Consider the following 22268-nt stretch of genomic DNA (forward strand, 5'->3'; position numbering starts at 1 on the left):
GAGGTACTTTTCCTAAGTTTGAAACGATAGCAGCGAAAACAAGGCAAGATCTGATTCAAAATGTGTGAAAGTTGCAGGTTGAAAGGCATCCCTAATTCCTCTCCACAGGGTCCAGCACAGAGTCCAATCAACATCCAGTATGATGTGGAAAAGCTTCAAGTATTTCTCCCATATGGAGTCTCCGGATGGTTGGCCTTGACATATTGTAAACACCTCCCTTCAGCAGCGCCATAATTCATGAGTGCAAACCTCCCTTTCCGTTCTCACAGGGCTATACCAGCTTACTTCCCTATCCCAAATACCCAAGGCCCCCCCTACCCATTACTATGGCAGCTGATAGCAAGCACACTGAAGAAACCTATTGTCATGCCCCTGCCGGAATCTGACTCAGAGGAGGAAGCCAAACAGCTGACAGGGAGTGGGAGTGTGGCTCCATTGGCTGTGGAGGAAACTGGGGAAGGGCAAAGTCCGGCTGGGCAGAACAGTGGAGAGGTAGAACAAGGGAGAGGGAATTCAAAGGAAGACCCAGGCTCACCCCCCTCTTCATCCTAGGCCACTCAGGGAGGAACTGAGAAGAGCAATGTGGGTTGCATGGCTTACAGGGGAGGAAAGGGCCCTGATTCCTTTCATTAGCTGCAGCTGGGAACAGTGTATAAAAAAGGTAAGCTGTGTGCAGCAGACTGTTGGGAGCAGACATGACTTTATCTTATATCGTCATGACTTATCTGTGTTCCTGGCATCTTCCCAACTGAGTTTTGCCGTGCATTCAAGTCTGAAATTCCTGCTCCTGCCCTGCCAAACTACTTCAGTTTGGTTTGTTTGGATTTTATGTTACAGTTTATGTGTACCTTTTTTTGAACTGAATTTTCTTCAGTCAAAGGCTGTTCCTGGGAGAGTTTTTTTCCAGCCCGAAGGTAACCTGGACATTGGGGGCAAAGTTGGAGATAATAAAGGGACTCTTATTGCTTATTTGACTGTGTGCCATGCTCCGGATCATCACACCTATGCTGCAGTTCCAGCTGACATTTTGTTTATGTGTGCCCTCTAGCATATCTAAAGATAGGATATTGATTTAGCCATCCAGCCTGCTTACCTAATACTGCATGAGAAATACAGTCTATGCAGAAATGAGAAGATTGACATTTGCTATTAGAGAGCAAGAAGAAAAAGTATTACAAAATTTGGAATTGATTTTATCACTGGCTAGATAAGAAAAAAAAGAAATAAAATACATTATAGTATTAATACAATATGATAGTAAAGATAATACAATGTAATGATAGGTTATAATTGTTTATTGTGAAATGAATGACAATATGAATCTGGTTTTGTAAAAGTTGAGACTTGCTCGAAAAGGATGATGTGAATTTGTAATCATAGTCTAACAATGATTTGATAATATCGAGTGGACAGTAGCTTTAAACATTATGAAATGTAACATAGATCAAGAGGGAACAACTGTTTTTATTTTGTGTTTTTGTGTTTGTTTATGTTAAAAATTAGATTTAGATTAATTAGATTAAATTTCAGTAATTTGAGTTTTCTAATATTCTCTATATGTCTTTTTAACCATTTTTTTGCTTGAAGAACTAATGAGTTCAAGAACTACTCCATCTCTCATAATATGGTATCTTCTAAGTGTTTCTTAACTGTAGTTCTCCTAAATTCTAGCCACTATAGTCAAAGAGCATCTAGGCCATAACAGGCAAGAACCTCAGAATTTTACATTTTTTACTTTCTATTCCTATATGACCCATCCCACAATTGGTGGTTTTGTTGTTCACTTGAATGGCAGCGTACAGTCTCCTACTACATTTTGGCAAAGACAACAGAGCTATTACCTTTGTTCTTTCTCATAAACATGCATAACTAGTTCTCTGTTCTCTTCAAAGCAATACCCTTCCTCAAGCATGTACTGGCATGTGCATTAAACTTCAGATGGGAGCCTTCTGTTGCAAAGAGAGAAAAAGAGACCAGTTTGTAGCTGGTACTTTGCTTTGTCTCTTTCCGGTAGAGGATTATTATATGGCATCAGCTTAAAGTTGTTGACATTATTTGAAAAAAGCAAAAAGTGTACCCTTTATTTTAAAATATACTCTCAGCCAGTCCTTGAGTGTTGAAGAATTGTCTTTAAATTAATCCAAAGTCCAGCTCCTCTTTAGGACAATGATGGTTTACACTTTATTTTAAACTTTGCATGTTACTTCTAATATGTTATTTTAAATAGTGTGTGTGTATATATACACATACATAAAACATAAAATATATAAACTGGTTGGAATATCATATCTAAATCATGAAAAAAGTATTGAAAGTGTTATTGCATTAAATGACAGTAAAATGATAATTGTTGTGGATAATAAGCAAATCTTGTAAAGAAATATGCAAAAATAACATTTAAATAATCCCATGAACAAAAAGCTGTTAACTTCCTCCTACTGGATCCATAAAACAGTTCTACAAATTACATTCTGTAATATGATCCAAAGAGATAAGAAAATTTATGACTGACTAGTCTACATATCTTTTTATATCTGTCTGTTTATCTGTCTACTTCATGGGTTGAGCCTGAATTTAGGCCTTTCATGGTAATCTCTGCAAGAGAGTTTTGATTTTATATCCTTTTAAAATTGTGTGTTTATTGGAATGTTCTTAATATTCTTATAGGTTAGGAAAATCAGAATCTCAAAATCATATTGCAGATCTAAAATGGGACATTAATATCAGGGGTGGGATTCTACTGGTTCTGTCCGGCTCTGTAGAACCAGTAGCTCTGAAGAGCAGCAGACATAGAACCGGTTCTATGTCTGCTAATGTTTTTTCCCTCCCACCCACCCACCTGGGCTCTTACCTGACCTTTATTTCCTTGATCATTTCAACTTCAGCTGCTGTGTGAGGCACAGCTGTAGTTAAAAAAGCAGGAAAAAAGGGCTTTTTGAAAGGCTGCTTCTCTGCACGCAGCATGCTGATGATGATTTACAGGTGCACGCTGGCAGCATGCAGGGAAGCACATTGTAAATCACCGAACTTCATAAATGACCGAACTGGTAGTTCTGTTGGATTCCACCCCTGTGCTTTTTTCTAGTACTATGTTGTCTAGTCTCTGAAACTATTTCTCACTTCGTTGGAGAAAAATGATGGAATCAAAAATTAATAGTAAAATAGATTTACACAATAGATTTTTCACACGTCAAGAATATGTTCCTCACTGAAATGTAAATCCTATTCATCTTTTTCAGCTGGGTTTCCTCTCTGCTTTTCCCAATGAATGATGGCCAAGCTTCAACTGGCCACAGTTTTCCCTTACATCTAAATTTGCTGTAAGCATCAGAAGGGTCCTACATTTCAATCATATATTTCCAAGAAGCATCTTCATCTACATACATAGAAATAAAAGAGTGTCATTATTTTTTCTCCCTTTGTTCCCCTGCAAAATAAAGTCAAATATAAGTTGCCTATATTTTTATTACAGGGTTTTGCCACCCACAAACAATACATTTTGCCTCTTCCTTGAGAGGAACATAAAAGTGATAATTTTGAATGTTATAATTGTCATTTTGAAAGCAGCATGCTACCTGCCACTGATTATTATGAAGGATTAGTTAAAGCACCCAAACAGTTGCTTTTGGTTTTTATTGTGCAGAAAAAAATGGTTTGTGCTTTCCTAAAACAGAGAGGCTATAATAACATTTACAGAGAAGTCTTTTCATCCTAAAAAAATCCCTTTTCAGAAACAGGAACAGAAGGAACTCATCTACCTTGTAATCAGTTGATCCAAAGACCTATTCGGCAGATTATGTGTCATTGCTGCTTATGAGTCTTCCAACTACAGATATGGCCCTGTTCCAACTTTCTTCCTAGGATAGTCATTGCTAGAGCCCTGTAGGCTTATATTAAATTGTGTTAGTTTCCAAGTCTAAACATCAGTATCTCCCAAGCTAATGACTTCCCATATATGGATTAAAGTTTTGAGCTACATATGCCAAGAATGTTGCAATACGTAGTTCACATCAGAAGTGAATATATTTGGGAAGAATTTGTCAAGATGCATTTTTTTAAAAGGTATAAAGCTTCTCCTGTCTACTCATTTCCATGGAGGCACAAAGAATGCTTTTACCATCCCACCAAAGTGGTACCTATTTATCTACTCGCATTTGTATGCTTTCGAACTACTATGTGAACAAGAGTTGGGGGAAGTCATGAGAACTCACTGTCATGCAGCGTTCAGGTCTTGAATCTGGGCTATCCCAGCTGATAAGCTCAATATCTTTAACTGCTGAGCCATCGTACTCCTATTTTTAAAATATTTTAAAATAATAACTATATACTGAAATACAACTAACTTTTCAAAGGTGGACTTAGTTGCTGACCAGCTGTTAGATTTTTTTTTTATATCCCTGATCTTTAAACCAGATTTAGATTTGGAATTCTAGGAGTTGTGGTTCTAAAATACAAAATTGTTTGCTACAACATCCTACCTGTCAATGACTACTTCATCTTCAACCACAATAACACATAGACAAACAACAGATACAAACTCAAAGTAAACAGCTCCAAACTCGATTGCAGAAAATATAACTTCAGCAACAGAGTAGTCAATGCCTGGAACTCACTACCTCATTCTGTTGTTATATCCTCAAACCCCCAAAACTTTAACCTTAAACTGTCTATCATGGACCTCACTCCATTCCTAAGAGGTCTTTAAGGGGGTGTGCATATGTGCATCAGCGTGCCCACTGTCCCTGTCCTACTGTTCCCATTTATCCATGTATTCGTATTCATTTATTATGTATATACTTATACCTGTTTATACTTATATGTTTATAAGTTATATTCATACTTATACTTGTTTTCTCATACATGCTTGACAAACAAATAAAAACAAACAAATAAAATGCATCTGGAAATGGTTTGGGAAAATTTTAAACTTGTATATTAATATAATATATAATATAATATAATCAATTGGCTATATCATTCTTAATTCTGCTCTATGACTATCATAGGCAATTGGGAGACTGTTTATAAAATTCAGTTCATGCTAAAAGTAGCTGACTTTTATTCTTATGCCAGTAAAGCCATAAGAAAGGGAGGGGAAATACAATTATTGATGATAAACAAAGGTAGATCATGGCCATAATGTTCACTGCAACTTGAGATTCAGAGAAGTAAGTGTATGTCAAGGAAGTTAGAAGATTGAAGAGCTGAAAAGCCCTTGATCAGAGATCAGAGCAAAAATGACTCTGATCCCATTACAGCCTGAATTGGATTAGAATTATTTTCAATTGTTTTCTGGTTTCAGAAGACATCAAATGAAGTTAAGGCAGAAGTCAAAGCAATCATGTTTTGAAAACATACATCATTTTGTGGAATCCTCAGGCTGGAGCCAAAGCTCTTCCACTAATGTTACCAGACAAGAAAAAAGTCAGATCTTTATCAACAAGCACATGGCCTGCTTTCTATGGAAAAAAAGAAACACAATACATGCACCAATCATCTAAGGCAGGCAAAGGACTATCTGATAACTCAGCAGCAACAAAAGTTGTAAAAAAAAAATACCCTCATTTTAGAAGGAAACATATTTTTGGATAGGAAAGCCTCATTGGGAGACAGAAGATGAAAGTCTTGTAAGTTTTAGTTCAGGGCTTAAATAAGTTTATGAAAAAAAACTTATTCTGAAAACATTTAACCAAAGCAGAAGAACTGCATTGGAAGCTAATTTCAGTAAAGAAAAATACATGGCCATCTCATCCTAGCTCTGAATGCTTAAAAGTTCATTTATTTGCAACCAAGATCTACACTGGCATTTCAGTTAAAAGTCCATCATCTTAACTGGAATGGCTGAAATTAGAGTAGTTTTAACTAATTTAGTCTTGTAGCTCAATTTTTTATTTTGTTTTTTGTTTTTCCCAGAGGAACTTTCCATTTGAATTTGAAAGACTCCTGTTCTCTAGGTACAGCATGTTCTGGGGAAATAAACCAGCTTTAAATTTTAATCAGAGTAAAATTGATCTTTGCCCATTACAGATACAATCTATAGGGCATATAGGCATATGAGGGACAGGCATAGATCCCATTTAATTTTTCAAAAATATTAACTTGGAAGTGAGGAACAGTTAAAGAAGCTATACGGTTACTACAGGTAGCCCTCAATTTACAACAACCGTTCAAAGTTACAATGGCACTTTAAAAAACGGACTTATGACTGATCCTTACCCTTACAACTGTCAATATCCCCAGAGTTACATAATCAAATTGTGGGCATTTGGCAAACTGGCATATATTCACGATAATTGCTGCACTTCATTAGGGTCAGATCTTGTTTGTAATAAGGGTAGACGACGTAACCCCTTAGCAGTAGTCCTGTCCTTCTGGTCAATTTCCAAATCATCAACTAGTTAGACTTTTAACAATAAGCTTATACTTAGGAAATACCAAGATGTGTTTCCTGGATTCCAAAGAATCACTCTTGCCCTCTTGAATAAAATTAATTTCTCAATTTGTGTTTCATGTAAGAAGATGGAAATTTGAGTTGGGCCTGAGTAGTTGCACACAAGATCTGGCATGATCTGAAGTGAGACTGTTGGAAATTTCCCAACCCTGCCCTAGGCAAGAGTTTCTTTCCAATATGCAGCAGTGCACAATTGGTTCCAGCAAACTGTATGTATTCCAGTAAACCAGCATTCAGTAAGACCATTAATCTATTTTTGAATTCATAATTCTGTCAAAATTATTTTCCCACTTGCAGGTTTTCTATATGTTCGCATATCTGTGCCACACAAACAGAATTTGACATGAATCAATTTGCACAATGACTCCACTGATGCATAAAGGAAATCTGAATATCAATCTGAAAAACTTTGAGATTTGTTGTGTTTATTTTATCAATAAATAACCCTTCTCATTGTGCTTGTGTGAAAAAAGTAATCAATCCCCTAATTCAGTGAATTCAATAGAAAGATAACTAAGACCAGTTATGTTAACATATTCTTTAAACAACCAGGGCTGATTTAGGAGAGCTCAGCTCTGTTTGAGTCTCATAAACTTTGGCTTCCTTCTTCTCAGGGAAGTTTTCATTACACAGATTCTAGAAGATTCCCCATTCAAAATTAATTTCTAAAAACCTCTGTGGAAAAATAATTGAAACCAATCAGGTTCAAAAAAGCCTGTAAACCTTTGGGGCCTCACAGATCCAGAGATACAGTTTTGAATTGAAGATTTCAGACAAGAAATCTAATGGACTACTATAAAATTCAATCTGCCAACACAGCATAAAATCATCCATGAAGTTACAAAAAAATGACAGAACCATCCCAGAGACTTTCCTTGGCTGAAATCAATGTTCATGATTCTATCATTAGAAACGCACTGAGGAAAATGTATTTCATGGGAGAATAGCAAGGCAGAAGCCATGGCTTACTAAGAAGAATGTCAACATTTATCTCAAGTTTACCAAAAAGCACCTGGATGTCTCTCCAGCTTCTCATGTCATACTCTGTGACAATGAGTCAAAAGTTTGGTTTTTTTTGAAGCTACCTGTAAGTTGTTATGATTGGCTGAAATCAAACACTGCATTCCACAGGAAAACCTCTTAACAACTGTCAAGTGCCCAGGTTGAAATACACAATTGAAGTTTGCTTTGGCGTTTCAGGTCAAACGGAATTGCCATCAAAGGAAGCCTGACTTCTGCTCTGTATCAATGAACTATGCAGCTATTTGTTTGTCACTTGAAACTAAAGTATATGTGCATCATGTAACAAGGCAATGATTTCCAACATGATGAAGAAGAAATCATTCAAGTCAAGGTCTGCATATATAAAAATGTGGCAGGACCTGAAACCAGCAGTTTGTGCAAGAAATTGCTCCAACGTTATTGAGCTGAAGCAGTTCACCATGGAGAAATTGTCAGAATTCCTCCACCACAATAAAAGAAACTGATAAATAATTACAGGAAGCTTTTAGCAGTATTAAAAGGGCAACGGCATTATACTTTGGCATATTATATGCGGATGAATGTCAAGGTTCTAAGTAATATGTCACCAGAATAAAAATCCAAGACGTCCATTTCTCATCAAAATCTATTTATGTAACAAACTAGGCAAGCATCAAACTTGGTGATATTGATTCACTCTGTGGGAAGCCACCACCACTCTTCCAAGAAGACTGAAATATTTTGAGAAATATTTTTTAAAAGGCAGGATAAAATATTTCCCAAAAAATCAGTTCCCCAGCTCCCTGCCCCCAAGTAGATACTGAGTGGGACAGCTTTTAGAAATGCAGATTTGGTAATCCATTACTCCCTGCAGCAAAGTCTGAACAAAGGCAGAGTTATAGGATTAGCCATCACTCAAGATCCAAACCAGGACAAAGCCATTAAGCCATAATAGGAGTTGCCCAATACCCTTTCAGAACACAAGCAGCTTCATTACATCATCTCAGCAGTCCAAACTTCAACCAAACCTGGGAACTTAGACAACCTATAGAGCCAGCTATGACCCCTACATAACCCCTACAACAGCCAATAGAATACATGTTCTTGCACAGGAAGCTCAAGTGCAAAGCTCAGAGAAAATATAAAAACTCCCATTCTCAACTCCATGTGGACAGCTGCCCAGAATCACAAGTGCTTGATAGTTCTACTTCATCAATAAGTGTTCCCTCTTTCCAATCAGCCTCCAGCTTCCACTTTGTTTCCACTGCCTTTCTCCCAGCTTGGAACTGAACCAGATGGATATTTCTGCCAACAATTCAATAGGACTTACTTAATGCTCTGACAATCAGTGTTTGCAATCAGCAAAAATTCAAGAATTACAAAAGCAGGCAAATATTTTATAAAATTCATATGTTTGTTCATCTCCTATTTAATAATACAAAATGGGGCAAACTATAAACTCCATTCCTGAAACCTACTCCAGCCATGGGGGTTGAATTCAGTGATGTGGTTTCTCAGCTTTTCAAGGCAAGAAATACTGTGATAAAGTCCTAAAGAGGCCAAGTCCATTCTGAACTGTGGCAGTATATAAATAAAATAGTAAAGCAAACCTATCATTGTTTAAATATAGGAAAATACAGAAAACCACTTACAAAAATACAAGTGATGGAGCAATAAAAATCCTAGCCCAGCTATGTTTATAACATGGATCCATAGCTTTGTAACATCATAATCCTATCTTAGGTCTTTTTGTTCCCTTTTTGGATGGTATCCATTGCTCCATGTAGTAGGCTCTTGGCAAAATCCCATTTCCTTGTCACCCCGCTAACCTGCTTTCCAGCTCTGTTCTCCTGTGCAAGGCAACAAAAGAAGACCCAGCCGATCAGCTGGGAGTCAGGAGGCAGAGTATAGATGGGGGCGGGGCCAATCCGAGGTGAAATTTGCCGATTCTCCGAACTACTCAAAATTTCTGCTACCAGTTCTCCAGAACTGGTCAGTACCTGCTGAATACTACCTCTGGTCTACTAAGATATATTCTGTTTTACTTTCTCCTTACAAATATTATTCTTAACCGTCTGAGGACTAATTTTATATGATGGGTAAGGTCCCAGGCAAGAAAGCAGGAAACCATCTTACAAAATCAGCTAAATGACTTTTAGTCAATCATTCTCTCTCAGCCCTAGAAAGAAAAAAAGGGTAAGCTACTTCTGAAAATCTTGCCAAAGAAAGCCAAATTCTTTTTTTTTCTTAACCAACTTCCTTCATCACTGATGATTATAGATAAATATATTACCAATGCAGTAGCTTTTATTATCTGAAAGTCATAAAAATGAAAAATGGGAGGCGGGGAAGACTTGATGTGCTTTTAGAGAAAGAACTGCTGCTGCTTTGAGTTCTCAATAGATCAAATGGAAATTTTCTTTTTTGAAGTGAATTTTCTTTTTATCTTCCCTTTTTGAAAGAAAGGGGTGGGGAATCCCAAGAACTAAGTTCACTTTCATTTGTGTGTAAATGATCTGTTACTGTTTACTGTCTGGAGTTGGCAGAGGTTGTTCTCCACTTCTTCTTCAAATGGTATGTTTGTGGTAGGCCACCAATGTTTCTGAACTTTTAAAATGTTCTCATGATAGCTTCTAATCCAACTTAAATACTATATGTCTATGTTGGACTTCGCTCTTTCCCTTGCTCTCTCTCCATCATTAGAATTTAAATTCTGTCAATGTACACAGTCATTGGAAAAGACCCTGATTGAAAGCAAAAAGAGAAGGGGACAGTAGAAGATGAGATGATTAGATAGTGTCACTGATGCAATGGACATGAGTTTGGGTAGACTCCGGGAGACAGTGGAAGATAGGAAGGCCTGATGGTCGCAGGGAATCAGACAGAATTTAGCAAGTGAACAACAACAGCAATGTACACAGACTGCACATGTGTCTGTTTTTGCATCTGTCTTGAGTTCGGTTTTAATCAATTATGACTTGATATGCAAATTACCTCTATTATATAGTCATTTGTTCAAGAGTTTGAACAAGTTATAGATCAGAAAAATGCAAAACACACCATTTCAAGGATAGACTTTTGATCTGGGAAATTCTATAATCTTTCTTTTTTTGAGCAAACCAATCTGGTTGTTCCATAATGGTCTCATAGTTATACTGAGATAAATTGTCCAGTACAGTAAATGGCTTTATTCCAAGTGTACCTAAAGATGAGGTTTGGGGATTAAAAGGATATTAATGGAGGTCTCTGCAAGCAATTGCACTAACGGTCTGAACTGGCCAAGATTGCCTTCCCTGTTCATATGTGTTACTCCAGAAATTGCATAACCTAATAATTGAGTATTCTGGTAGCTACAAAGCCAAGAAATTTGGAGGGTGCTTCATTAGAAATGTCTGATATAAAATTAAGAGAAGTAAGGAATAGTCCTCCACTGTGATCCCTGATACTCTTGGAGAACCAATCCTGGTTCTAAGAAAACCATATTGGAGGATCACCTTTTCTTTCTCCTTTTCCAGTTTAATACTATCTCAGCTCAGCCACCAGAAAGCTAAAAAGTTGCTAAGCTTTTCTCTAAAAATATGACAGATAGTTAATTTGTTTGAAAGCAGGGAGGGGACAGATAGGAGAAGATCCTAAAATGGAGGAAAATGGTAGCTATGTTTTAGTTTTTATTCTTCTTGATCATGAGATCGAAATCAACTTTAGATAGAAGTGGCTTAGTAGATTTTGAAAAATGCAGATGTGCTGAAACAGAAAATGCAACAAATGAGTTCCTGTGGGTGATCAATTGCATTAGAATTCTTGCATAATTACCAACTGTGTACATGAGAAAAATTTCCAAAACAGGTTTTTTAAAAAAATATGGCACAATTGTTCATATTGGCACTCTAAAACCAGTGCTTTTAAGCATTTGACCCATGAGGTTATTTTTTTAAGAAATTCAGAGAAGCCTCCCTTTCATTAAATGCAGTAGAAGAACTTTCACTGCTTTTCCATGATTCCAGGAACCAATGCAAGGCAGATATTTTCCCTGAAACCTCAGCTCATGTTGAAGAATTCAGGTCAAACATCTCATGGTGTGTCCAGTGAGGAATGGCTGGCTGTTTGGGGCAGCTCAAACTCTATGGTTGCCAAAGTATATTGCTAAAGCACGTGATATACAGGAACCTTTCTTGAATAGCTGAAGGCTGGTTCCCAGTTTATGGAATTTCAAACGGATGTAATTATGACTTGGATGAGGTTCAAGTCTTAAGAGGAATTGCCAACTCTTTTATGAGGGAATAAATCCCTCCCAATGAGAAACCATAGAAGATGGGTTTGATTTTTCTCTTGGGTGTTGCCTCAAAATTCTCACAACGTAACACATCTTATCGTGCATTATTTAGCATATATAGAATAACCAGCTAATTAGCTAGTTTTCTGTCATTGATAATTTGGCTAAATCAGCATTCCAAAATTTTTATTCCTCCATAAATCCTAGACTATATACCTATTATTTCTGCCCATTGGCCTTATTGTTTAGGATTAATGTAATTTATAATTCAAAACAACTAGAACGATGTATTGGAGAAGCTCGTGGTAAACAGAGAACAACAGACTGTTACAAAAAAATAACATTGTGGAATAATTCTAGGCATGTTTCAAAAGAAACAATAGACCTGATCTGGCCAAAATGAGAAAGATTTAAAGTCGTGTTCCTGTATTCTTGTCATACTTGTCTCACTTCAATCATTGTTCCTAGCTGATCCTACTTTGCTTTTGAAGTTTATTTTGGAAATACTGTTTAAACATTGGTTTGAGTTCATGGTAAGCATGTGAATGAAGAGAATAATGTTATTATATAATATAGTGTCTAAGTAGAACTGGACTGGGTTATACCTGAATGAAGTTAGGGATTTATTGTTGCTATTCTGTTTTGCTTATGAAAGACAACACTTTTATTCTCTCCTGATTGTCATGTATTCCGTATCACCATAGATATATTCTCTAAATTTCAATATAACCTCAGCAAACATGTTCGTTTCATTTCTTAAAAATAGGGAAGTTCTGATCACCATGATACAAAAAAGATGCTGAGACCCTAAAGAGAGTGCAGAGAAAAGCAACAAAGATGATAAGGAGTCTGTGGGCTAAATTGTACAATGAACAGTTGAGAAAACTCGGTATGTCTTGTCTAAGAAAAAGACTAAGAGTGATATGATAATAGTCTTTCAGTACATGAGGGGCTCTTACACAGAATAGGGGACCAACCTATTATCCAAAGCACCTGAGGGTAGAACAAGAAGGAATGGGGTGAAATTTCCTGACAATGAGAACAATTAATCAGTGGAAGGGCTTGCCTGCAGAAATTGTGAGTACGCCATCATTGGTGGTTTACAAGAAGAGATTGGACAACCATTTGTCCAAAATGGTATAAAGTCTCATGTTTGAACAGGGGATTAGACCAAAAGACCTCCAAGTTCCTATCCAACCTTGTTATTTTATGTTCTATGTTCTAAACTGAATGAATTACATCATTTCTGTTTTCTAATAGTATTTTACTCTTTGTGGCCACCAAGCATACTATTGAGCATTGTGATCTTTTTTGTTTAATACACAATTTTTTAAGATGGGGTGTTGGTTCTAAATGTTTTGTAGTATAAAACTTTCTGGAAATTGTGGCATTTGATAGTCTATGTAATACCTGCCCATTGCCAATGGCTGTTGGTTGTTTTGGCTGCATAGAAACCATATTTAGAAAACTGATTGTTCTCTATATAAGTAAGATGACACCATAATCTTTCCCTTAGGGAAGTATTAATGTATATATTATTAATCTGTTCTGGTTAGGGTAATTCACTTATTCTTTCCCTTGTTCTCCTGCCCAGAGTTCTGATTTAATTGTTAATCCTTAAACACAAATATGATCACTTTCTTTATGCCTAGGAATTTGAAGTTGTTTGTTTTTATAATTTGCCATATATTTTAAATTATATGTTCTCAGTTATAACCTGTTAACCTTTTGATGGAAAATTGTTGTTGGGAGCAATCTGCTATCATGAAATTCCTGGATAGCAGGAATCATGATACTTCTGATTTAATATTGTGATACCTGATTGGAATTATGATTCTTCATGTCTTGTAGTTATTCAGAGACAGATGTTCTTTCCAAATGTGAATTCATTTTCTTTTGAGCCCTTGTTCCTTAATTCTAAGATATCAAGTTTTGTATATTTTATTATGGCTCCTTCTGTTTTTCTTTGACCATTTATTGAAACAGAGTAATTTAACTTGAAAGAACATTAGTCAAGCTATTACTGGGGGCTGAGGAAAACCAACTAAATAAACTATTAGGAATTTCCAAACAATCATATGACTTAGATCAGTGGTTCCCAACCTTTTTTTTGCCCCGCACCCCTAAAGAAATTTCACTTGAACCTCGCACCCCCTGAAATAAATAATAAATAAAAATGCCAACATATAGCCAATATCCTATTATTTACCTGGACTTTTCTCACACCCCCAGGAATATTGTCTCGCACCCCCAGGGGGTGCGAGCACCCCAGGTTGGGAACCCCTGACTTAGATTATACACTTTAACAGTAGTGATAGTTTCAAAGTGCTTGTAGATTTGTAATTTAACTGAGATTTTTCTTTGCCTGTGTTTGATAAGAAGATGAAAGAAAACAGATAAAATTATTGTGCATGTATTGAAAGATATCTGTGAAGTATTTTTATGATGATCAGTAATCATGTCATATGGGGAGACATCTCTTGGTCTTTGCATTTATTCAAACATTAATTAAAATATGTAAGGTTGGTTCATTATCTGTTTTCAAAGTTTAATAATAATATACTCCACGCTAAGTTGAAATAAACATTTGTCTAGACAAAAGGGAATATAGGCAAAGACTAAAGTATATATTGCTTTATTTGAAACTCGTTTGTCAGCAGTTTCGTGATCTCAGTGTCTTCAGTCATTGAGATTTTAAGTTTCTATCCATGTTTCACTTTTCAAATAACAAAAAATAGATATATGACAGAAATCAGAAATAATCAACACAATACCGCTTTGAAAGTAATAGCATGGGATTTTGCCATGATTGAGTTGTAGCTGTGTTCAAACTAGAAGCTACATGGGACCTAGCAGAAGATTCTGGGAGTTGCATCCACAAATAAGGGAGATAACAACGTTTGGGAAAATTATAATATTGTATGTGAAATTTTAATCCCAGAAAATATTAAAATGAATTCAGGGTCTCAGAGTCCAGAACAAAACTTGTCCCATCTTATCCTGCCTTACCCATTTAAAAATTTCATTCCTCTTGCCTGAATTATATATGACTACTTTTCCATTAAGTGAGCAACAGACAATATATTTGGGAAACTTACACATTTGCCTGATATCTATCTTCGATTCTATTGTTGCCTGATATCTACCTTTGATTCTAAAAGAAAACTGAATTTCACCAATCAGAGTAAAAACATTCTGCATAAGCTTCTTAAAAACACAAGAAACCTGAAACTGAAATTTATTTATTTATGCAAAATAAGAGCAATATTTTTTGAGTACTGAAACATTTCTGCATAATATGTTAGAGTTTTAATGATGATGGAACAAGCAGTGCAAGAGACTACATCCAAAAGTAGATAGCGATTCCAATTTTTTAGTATCTTCTCTCTTTCTATCATCCTATTTCTCTTCCAAGTGGTAGGCTGAAGGAAAATAACTAATAATTGGAGGGAGCAGAGGTTGAAATCAGCTCTAATGTCACAAATAGCCCTAAGGGAAAGTGCTGGTTCCACCAAACTTTAATTACTCTGTTTCAAGTTTATAGAAGGGCCAAACAGTTATCCTCATATGTTCAAGTACAAGTAATATAGACTGAACTCTGTGTGATATCTCCCCTTAAACTGATTTTAAAGAACTTTCATGGCCATTAACATGGATTCAATATAAACAAGTTATAGATTCTTATGGTAACTTCACTCTGCTTCCACCTCCCCAGAGAATATGCCAAAGACTCAGAGGCTCTGCAAATGGATTACATTGCTGAACAGAAGCAAAGAGAGATCCCAATAATTAGGTGGCTACATTATTTATTTAGCAAAACTCTGGACAAAAAAAATGTCTACACTTGTTTCAGAAGAATTCAGTTTCTGCAAAAATGATAGCCCATTCTTAATAAAATTTCTAAAACACAGTGTTAGGTGAAAGGATCAAACTAATCTATTCTAGCTTGCTCAGTTCCACTTATCTAAATCTGGATCCATCCCATTATATTTAGCAGTTTGCTCTAGTTTCTTTTCCTGTTAATAGTAATTTATATATTGTAATTATACTTGTTTAAAGCTTTTCATCTTCATGGTACTTTACTACCAATTTCATTTCACAGCACTCCTGTTGTGTTTCTGTATTAATGTACATTAGTCATAGATAATACTTTTTTGAACTCTGTTTTTAAATGAAAAAGCAACTCATATTTCAAGACATAAGCTTGCTGCCATGTAGACTGTATTACTCTTAATAGCAACTATGTCATCGTGAATATAAATTAGAATCCATTTTTGAGATATAACACAAGAATAAACAACATTTATTCTTTGGCTGCTAATTAATTACTGATAAAATCATTGAGCATGTATCAAAGGGAATCTGTGAAGTATTTTTATGGCAAACAGTAATCATGTCATATGGGGAGACAACTCCTGGTGCTGTTTTTAATTCAAACATTAATTGAAAGAATGTAAAATTGGATCATTTTCTGTTTTTCTGTAACAAGAATCCTATTCACTTGCTACTCATTATAAGGGTTAAAAATAATTCCAGCATGGAGCCTGCTGAAAATGAAGTTGGGGATTTTGCTGCAATATTGTTTTATGGCAGGTAAAGACCTATATTAGCTAGAATAATATTAGTTAGCTTTCATCCTTACCTATAAAGAATCTGTGGTGGAGGTGATGGGGACTGAAGTTATTTTCAAAACTACTACTGCTACATGTAGTAGTAGTAAGGAAGCACCTATCAAGGTGAAACATTATTGTGACTTTAATCTCTTCCATGTGTTTAACTGAGAACAAAAGAGCATTTTTGCAGCCAGGTGGAGCTCTTTCCAAGATGCAGGTCCCCTGGCTATTCCAGAACTAGTCACTGGATAATATCACACAACCAGCTTAATATATGTCAAGAGTGTAAAAGTATTTTGTTCTCTTCCAAAAGCCCAAGAACAATATAAGTTGAGCTTCTGAAAATTTGATAACCCACACATACCATAGAATGCATACTTGAGTACAAAGAACAAACTTACAAACCACTTCACAAAATGTAGAAGGTAAATGCAATTGCTTTCCGCCCGGAGTTTGATTTGGCACACTTTTCTCAAAGTTTTAATTCCACATCATTGGAGTTAAAATTTGTTGGATCAGAGTATTTTCACTGAAAGAAAATCCATCTTTTTTGGAATCATGGCTAGACAAGGAGCTGTAGCTTCATGCTCTTGGCTCCATCCTTAGACCTTGAGTAATCCTATTTGCAGCATGTATATAGAGCGCAAGCATTTCAAACGTTACATCTGTGTGCAAGTGTCTATGGAGATTCTCAGTCATCCAGGTCACAGCTGTCCTAAAGGTGCTTTTTCAAACGGCAACTGGACTTTGTTTTTATAAAGTCCAGTTGTCTCTTGAAAAAACACCTTTGGGACATCTGTGGGCAAGAGACAATTGTTCTCATGTTCAACTTTTCTTTACCAGCAGCTTGGTGAAGTATGATCTGCCTAAATATGTGATATTAGGGTTATTCTTCCTTTTAGTGTCACATCAGTGCATGACTATAGGCAAAGTAAGACATGAATCAGGGTGGGGGAATTATCATGATAAATACATAGACTTGATAGACTAATGATTTGGCTTATTTTAAATTAGCTTCCTTTCTTATGATGCCATTTGACTGGGTTTGCAAAATAATTAATATACAGTAACGGGAATGCATGAAGCAATATCTCCTCCCTTTTTAAGACAGATTCTTCTCGTTTAGTAAGTATAATTACATTTTGCCCCTATTCTCTAAATCAAATCAAACATATTGTTTGAAAATCTGGGGATAAGTCCATATCTTGTTTTTTTCATATTTTGGTCCCTTCCCTCTCACACTGAAATTATATATCAATAGTTTCTTTATCCATATTTGTCATCATCATGGCATTTTGAGGATCACTCATTATTGTGCCTGTATTTATTTTGCTCTTTCCATTTTGACATGTTAATGTGTATATACATGAAACCTACATATATCACCCAAATGCCACACTAATTAAGCTTATATGCACATATAGTTGGTTATTAATAAGCAAGACAGAACATCAGAAAAAATGTGTTTCATTGTTAAATTAGAGCTACTCAAAATAAAATTACAGTTAAACACATTTCATTAATTTTAGTCATTATCTGGCACATTGAAATCACATACTGACAAAAAATGAAATTCTGTCCACATTTTTCAATCTAACACATCCTAAATGTAAACCCTAAAATATGAAGATGGTAATCTCATTGTAAGCCATCAAACAATTTCAAAACAATTTGGTTTAAAGCTCATTAAAGTCAAGATAATTTTGACTTAATCCCAAGTTTCAAAACATTTCCCAGAGTGCAAATATAATTCACTTTATTTAGAGATAATGCTCTGCTAATTATGATTAATAATTACAGCATTATTGTCCAGGGTCCACTATACCTGGACAGAGTTTTCTAACAAGTAGAGCATTGTTACAAGACAGGTAGAAAAACACACCTGACTTTATTGTTGTCTTTAACTAAACCAAAACAAAACAAAGATTACAAGTCAATAATGTTTCCAATTTTAGAAAAGATAGTTCAGTCATAAAATATTCAATATCATAAATAAAGAAATGTTAGGGACTATGTTATATGTTTCTTACATAAACACCTGAAGATTGCCAAAGAATGAATTATACTGGAAACAGTCTTCTCAATATCTTTTTCCAGCCTTTTGCTAGAGATGAATTTTTGTCCTCCAGGTGACCCACAAAAGATTGGAAATTCTTTGGGTTTTTTTCCCCAAAAAAAGAGATCGATGGTCATGAGGTTGTTTGTTTCTATAGACTGTTTTCCTAACTACAAACTTCCTCAATCACTGTAAGGAGATGAAGCTAATGAAGTTTTAGATTCTCCATCACTGTTACATTCTCTTCTTAAACTAGGACCAGAAACTCCTGGTGCATCTGGAGCTGGAATGGCTGTCTTATTATTTGTTCCTAAAGGATGATATTCCAGCAAATTCTGAAGGTGTTTGATGTAAGTGATGGCAGCTTTCAAAGTCTCCACTTTGCTGAGACGCTTCTCAGCAAGCTCTTTGGGAAGATGGTCTCTGAGGCGTGCATAGCCTTCATTCACACAACGAACCCTCTGCCTTTCCCTCTCATTCCTTTTCCGAATGAAAGCTGGCTCAAACGAGTAGTCGTAAACTCCCACATACCCAGAAAAGGGTAAATAAGAGAATCTTCCTGAATATCCATTGTAAGGTTGATGGTCCCAGTACGTTTGTCCAAAAGGAAGAGGGATGCCAAATGGTTCCCGGAGTGGTAAACCATGAGAACCCGTAACATGACTGCTTCCAAGAGATGCCGGTCCTGAACATGAGATCCGGTTCAAGAGCCCATCATCTTTCTTACTCCCCATCTTAGAAGCGATTCAGAGTCAAATTCCAGAATAGGCTTTTTGGAATTTATCCATTGAAGGAGAAGTCAAATAGGCCAGATGTTCTGCTCCACAATTTATGGTGATCAGGCAAGTAGGTATTGGGCTTAAGGTCCATGGTAGTAAAAATTACCCTGAAATTCTGCTCTTCTACCAAGTATCAGTTCTGTTCCTTAGTCTGTTATTAGTGAATCAGAATGCCTTCTAATTTATAAGCAGGCTTCTAGGAGCATCACTCCACACTTTAAAACCCAGGTTTTCCTCTGATCTTCATATTTCAAAAGATAATGAGAGGGTTCCTGTGTTTCTTTTCTTCAAGCTTGGATGTGTGACTATAGAGATAAAACCAAAAATAAATAATCTTCCAGGCTGTAAACACTCCTCACATATTGTAATCCGCAGTGCCCTTTGATATTACCTGCCTCCAAAAGGATGGATAACTTGAAAAGTTTGCAGGCATTTGCCAAGAGTTGCCAAAGCTCCACCTCTTTCTCCTCAAAAATTGAGGATCTCCTGTAAGCTGAAAAAAAACTAGCCAAGGGCTTTCTATACTGAAATCCAAAGCATGAGGGCAGATTTTGCAGCTTCTGCTGTTCTTAATAATGGCATCAGTCAGTTCATAGAAGTTTGCAGATTTAATCTTCATCTGACAAGTTATGTGATGTGTATGTCCATGTGTGTGTGAATGTGTGCAGAAATGTGAGATACAGGCTATTAAGGGAAAGAGTGCTCCCTTGTGGTTGAGAATGTGACAGATGAAGCATATTTCCAAACATGGTTGGTAGGAATTGTCTTGCATTCTTTAAGATGTGTGCTGTAGCAAAAGAGGCTATTTGCTAAATTCAATATATGCAACTGCAACAAGGGCATCTTATTCTTTTTTCATCTAACTCTAACCCTTTCCCCTTATTCTCTCTGGTAAATTGTAGATATAATGAGTCTTGGAGCAATCATCTGTACTTCGAATTATATTATATAAATTGTATGCACCATTGTCACTATTAAATGGATTATTTTGGTTCCATTATAATTATTCCCTGTTTTATATACATCCCTTATGGCACAGTTCTAGCCATATTTAAAAATACACTTTTACTAGTTTTTTTTAAAGCGATTTCAATCTTTTCAGGAAAAGAAATGAATTCTGTTTGAAAATGTTGTAACTTGGGAGACTTTAAGAATGGCATTGTTCATGAAACAAAAGGAAATGTTAACATTTTCCACTTCAAAACAAATGTATTTCACTGAATAGTTTCCTATTGCGCATGTCCTATTTAGCTTACGAAAAAGGGATAGGAATTGTTCTTCAAACTGTAATATAAGTAAATATGATAAATATAATTGTGCTAGATACTAATTTAAACAAGTTGACTCAGTCTCTAGGTAGGTTTTTTTCTTTTTAAAAAGACATCCTTAGCTTTTTAGGTTTCCCCCAAACCATTCCGATTTTCCTTTTCTCCACATGGAAATGGATGTAGAACTGGAATAATTTTTTATTTCCTTGTTCAATGCTGCCAATGCTTCATTCACAGTTTTTAATGGATCACTCTATTTTTTTCTTTTTTGATGAAATTGTTGTAGTGTTTAACAAAAAAGAATGTTTTTTTTATGAACTGAACTAAAATTTCTGCTACTTGGATCCACAGAAGAGACCACAGAAAGGGCAGGAGAGCATAAGGGCAAAATTATCATGAAAACAGCATCTGCATGAAGCATCACTATGTATGCCACCATTTTGGTGTCATCATTTTACTTTGTAGTCAACAACCTCTGTAGTCAGATGCTGCTGACTACAATGTTAATATTACTAAGTATATTTAATGCACTTTGTGTGTTCTTCTTTATATAGAAGATTATAACTTGTCCTTTGGAATATTTGGAGTACAGCTTTATTTGCCCCAAGAAAACATTTATTTAAAAAGTTCTTTACAGTAGCATTGTGTTTCTCCATTTTATGCACACAGATACCTTTATATTATTTACCTATTTTTCATAGTGTTTAAATATTGTCCTTTATATAAAAAGGAAGCAGTAGAGCTGACCATGTTTGGAATTTGTGAAGAAATGTTGACTTCTGAACTACCTGCTGTTCCGCAATACAGTAAAATAAATTTATTTTTTACATGTCTACACTGGGCAGTTTACAATAAAGAACTCATGTACCTAAAAAGAAACTGGTCATTTAGGAATGGGGAAAAAAAAGATTTTTAAAGATGAATCTCTTTGAAGGGATTGGTACCAGGAGTAAATGCTTGCTGGTCTCTTCCTGCAAACACATTTTTCTGTGGCATTTGCCTTTGAAACTTCGAGGATTACAAAAGGACAAAACCATGTTTAGGGAGAAACTGCTGTTTGATTCTGAATGAAATGTATAGATTTTTAAAATAAAGCATGCAGCTTGTATGCATGTGAGATAATTGTTCATAATGTGCATACAGACTCAGCTCCAGGAAGGCTGACCGCCTTGTTATACATTGCTTGCTATGAGAAATTCACTATATTTTCAGCTGTCAGAGGAGATACAGATGCTGTATTTTGTCATGCCCTCTTATAGTGGGTTTTCCTGACAGCCATATACCCTTCTTGGAGGAAGGAGGGAACTGTTTTTCCTATCCTGTGTGGTGATTTTTTACAATTGGTGGTCAAAGTAGCTAGTTATAGTATTGTAAGCTTTGGAAAATATTTCTGCAAAAAACCAGTGGGTCATGGCTTTCTGATCTGGCCTTTTAGTTTGGCTGTATTGTGGATGTAAATAGCACATTCAGCACCCAATTTTCCCAATTCTATGTCAGAACACTATAGCATAACACTATCCAATGTAAATATTTTTTCTGAAATGTGTAGGAATGTATTCCTCCAAATGTCTTGTAAAAAGGGGAAAAAAGCATTTTTTAAAAAAAAAAAATCCAATTTATCTTCTGAAGCCATGCTTTATTATAATTAAATATATAGTAGAAAAACAACATAATTGTAAAAAGTGACTCTTTTAAATTGCAATCAGCCTTTACTATAACAATTAACATAGCATATAAATAAACGATATTTAGCTAAGGTGTCTTGGGGTCTTATGTGATTAAAGAAAAAACCATTTCCATTACATTATACATTATTTATCATATAACTTTAATGTCTTCCACACAGC

The 22268-nt window shown here is 35.7% G+C and overlaps 1 protein-coding gene across 1 annotated transcript; it reads right to left on the reverse strand.

Moving 5' to 3' along the window:
- Positions 1-18540: 18540 nt before the first annotated feature.
- On the reverse strand, positions 18541-19435 carry ASCL4 (achaete-scute family bHLH transcription factor 4). The gene is given in 2 exon segments (XM_026699570.2): positions 18541-18559; positions 18561-19435. Coding segments are annotated over 2 exon segments (567 nt in total). The 5' UTR covers positions 19109-19435.
- Between the last annotated feature and the right edge of the window lie 2833 nt (positions 19436-22268).

The sequence above is a fragment of the Pseudonaja textilis genome, chromosome 5 (genome assembly GCF_049901715.1).
Source record: "Pseudonaja textilis isolate UNSWEBS1 chromosome 5, rPseTex1.2, whole genome shotgun sequence".
NCBI lineage: Eukaryota > Metazoa > Chordata > Lepidosauria > Squamata > Elapidae > Pseudonaja > Pseudonaja textilis.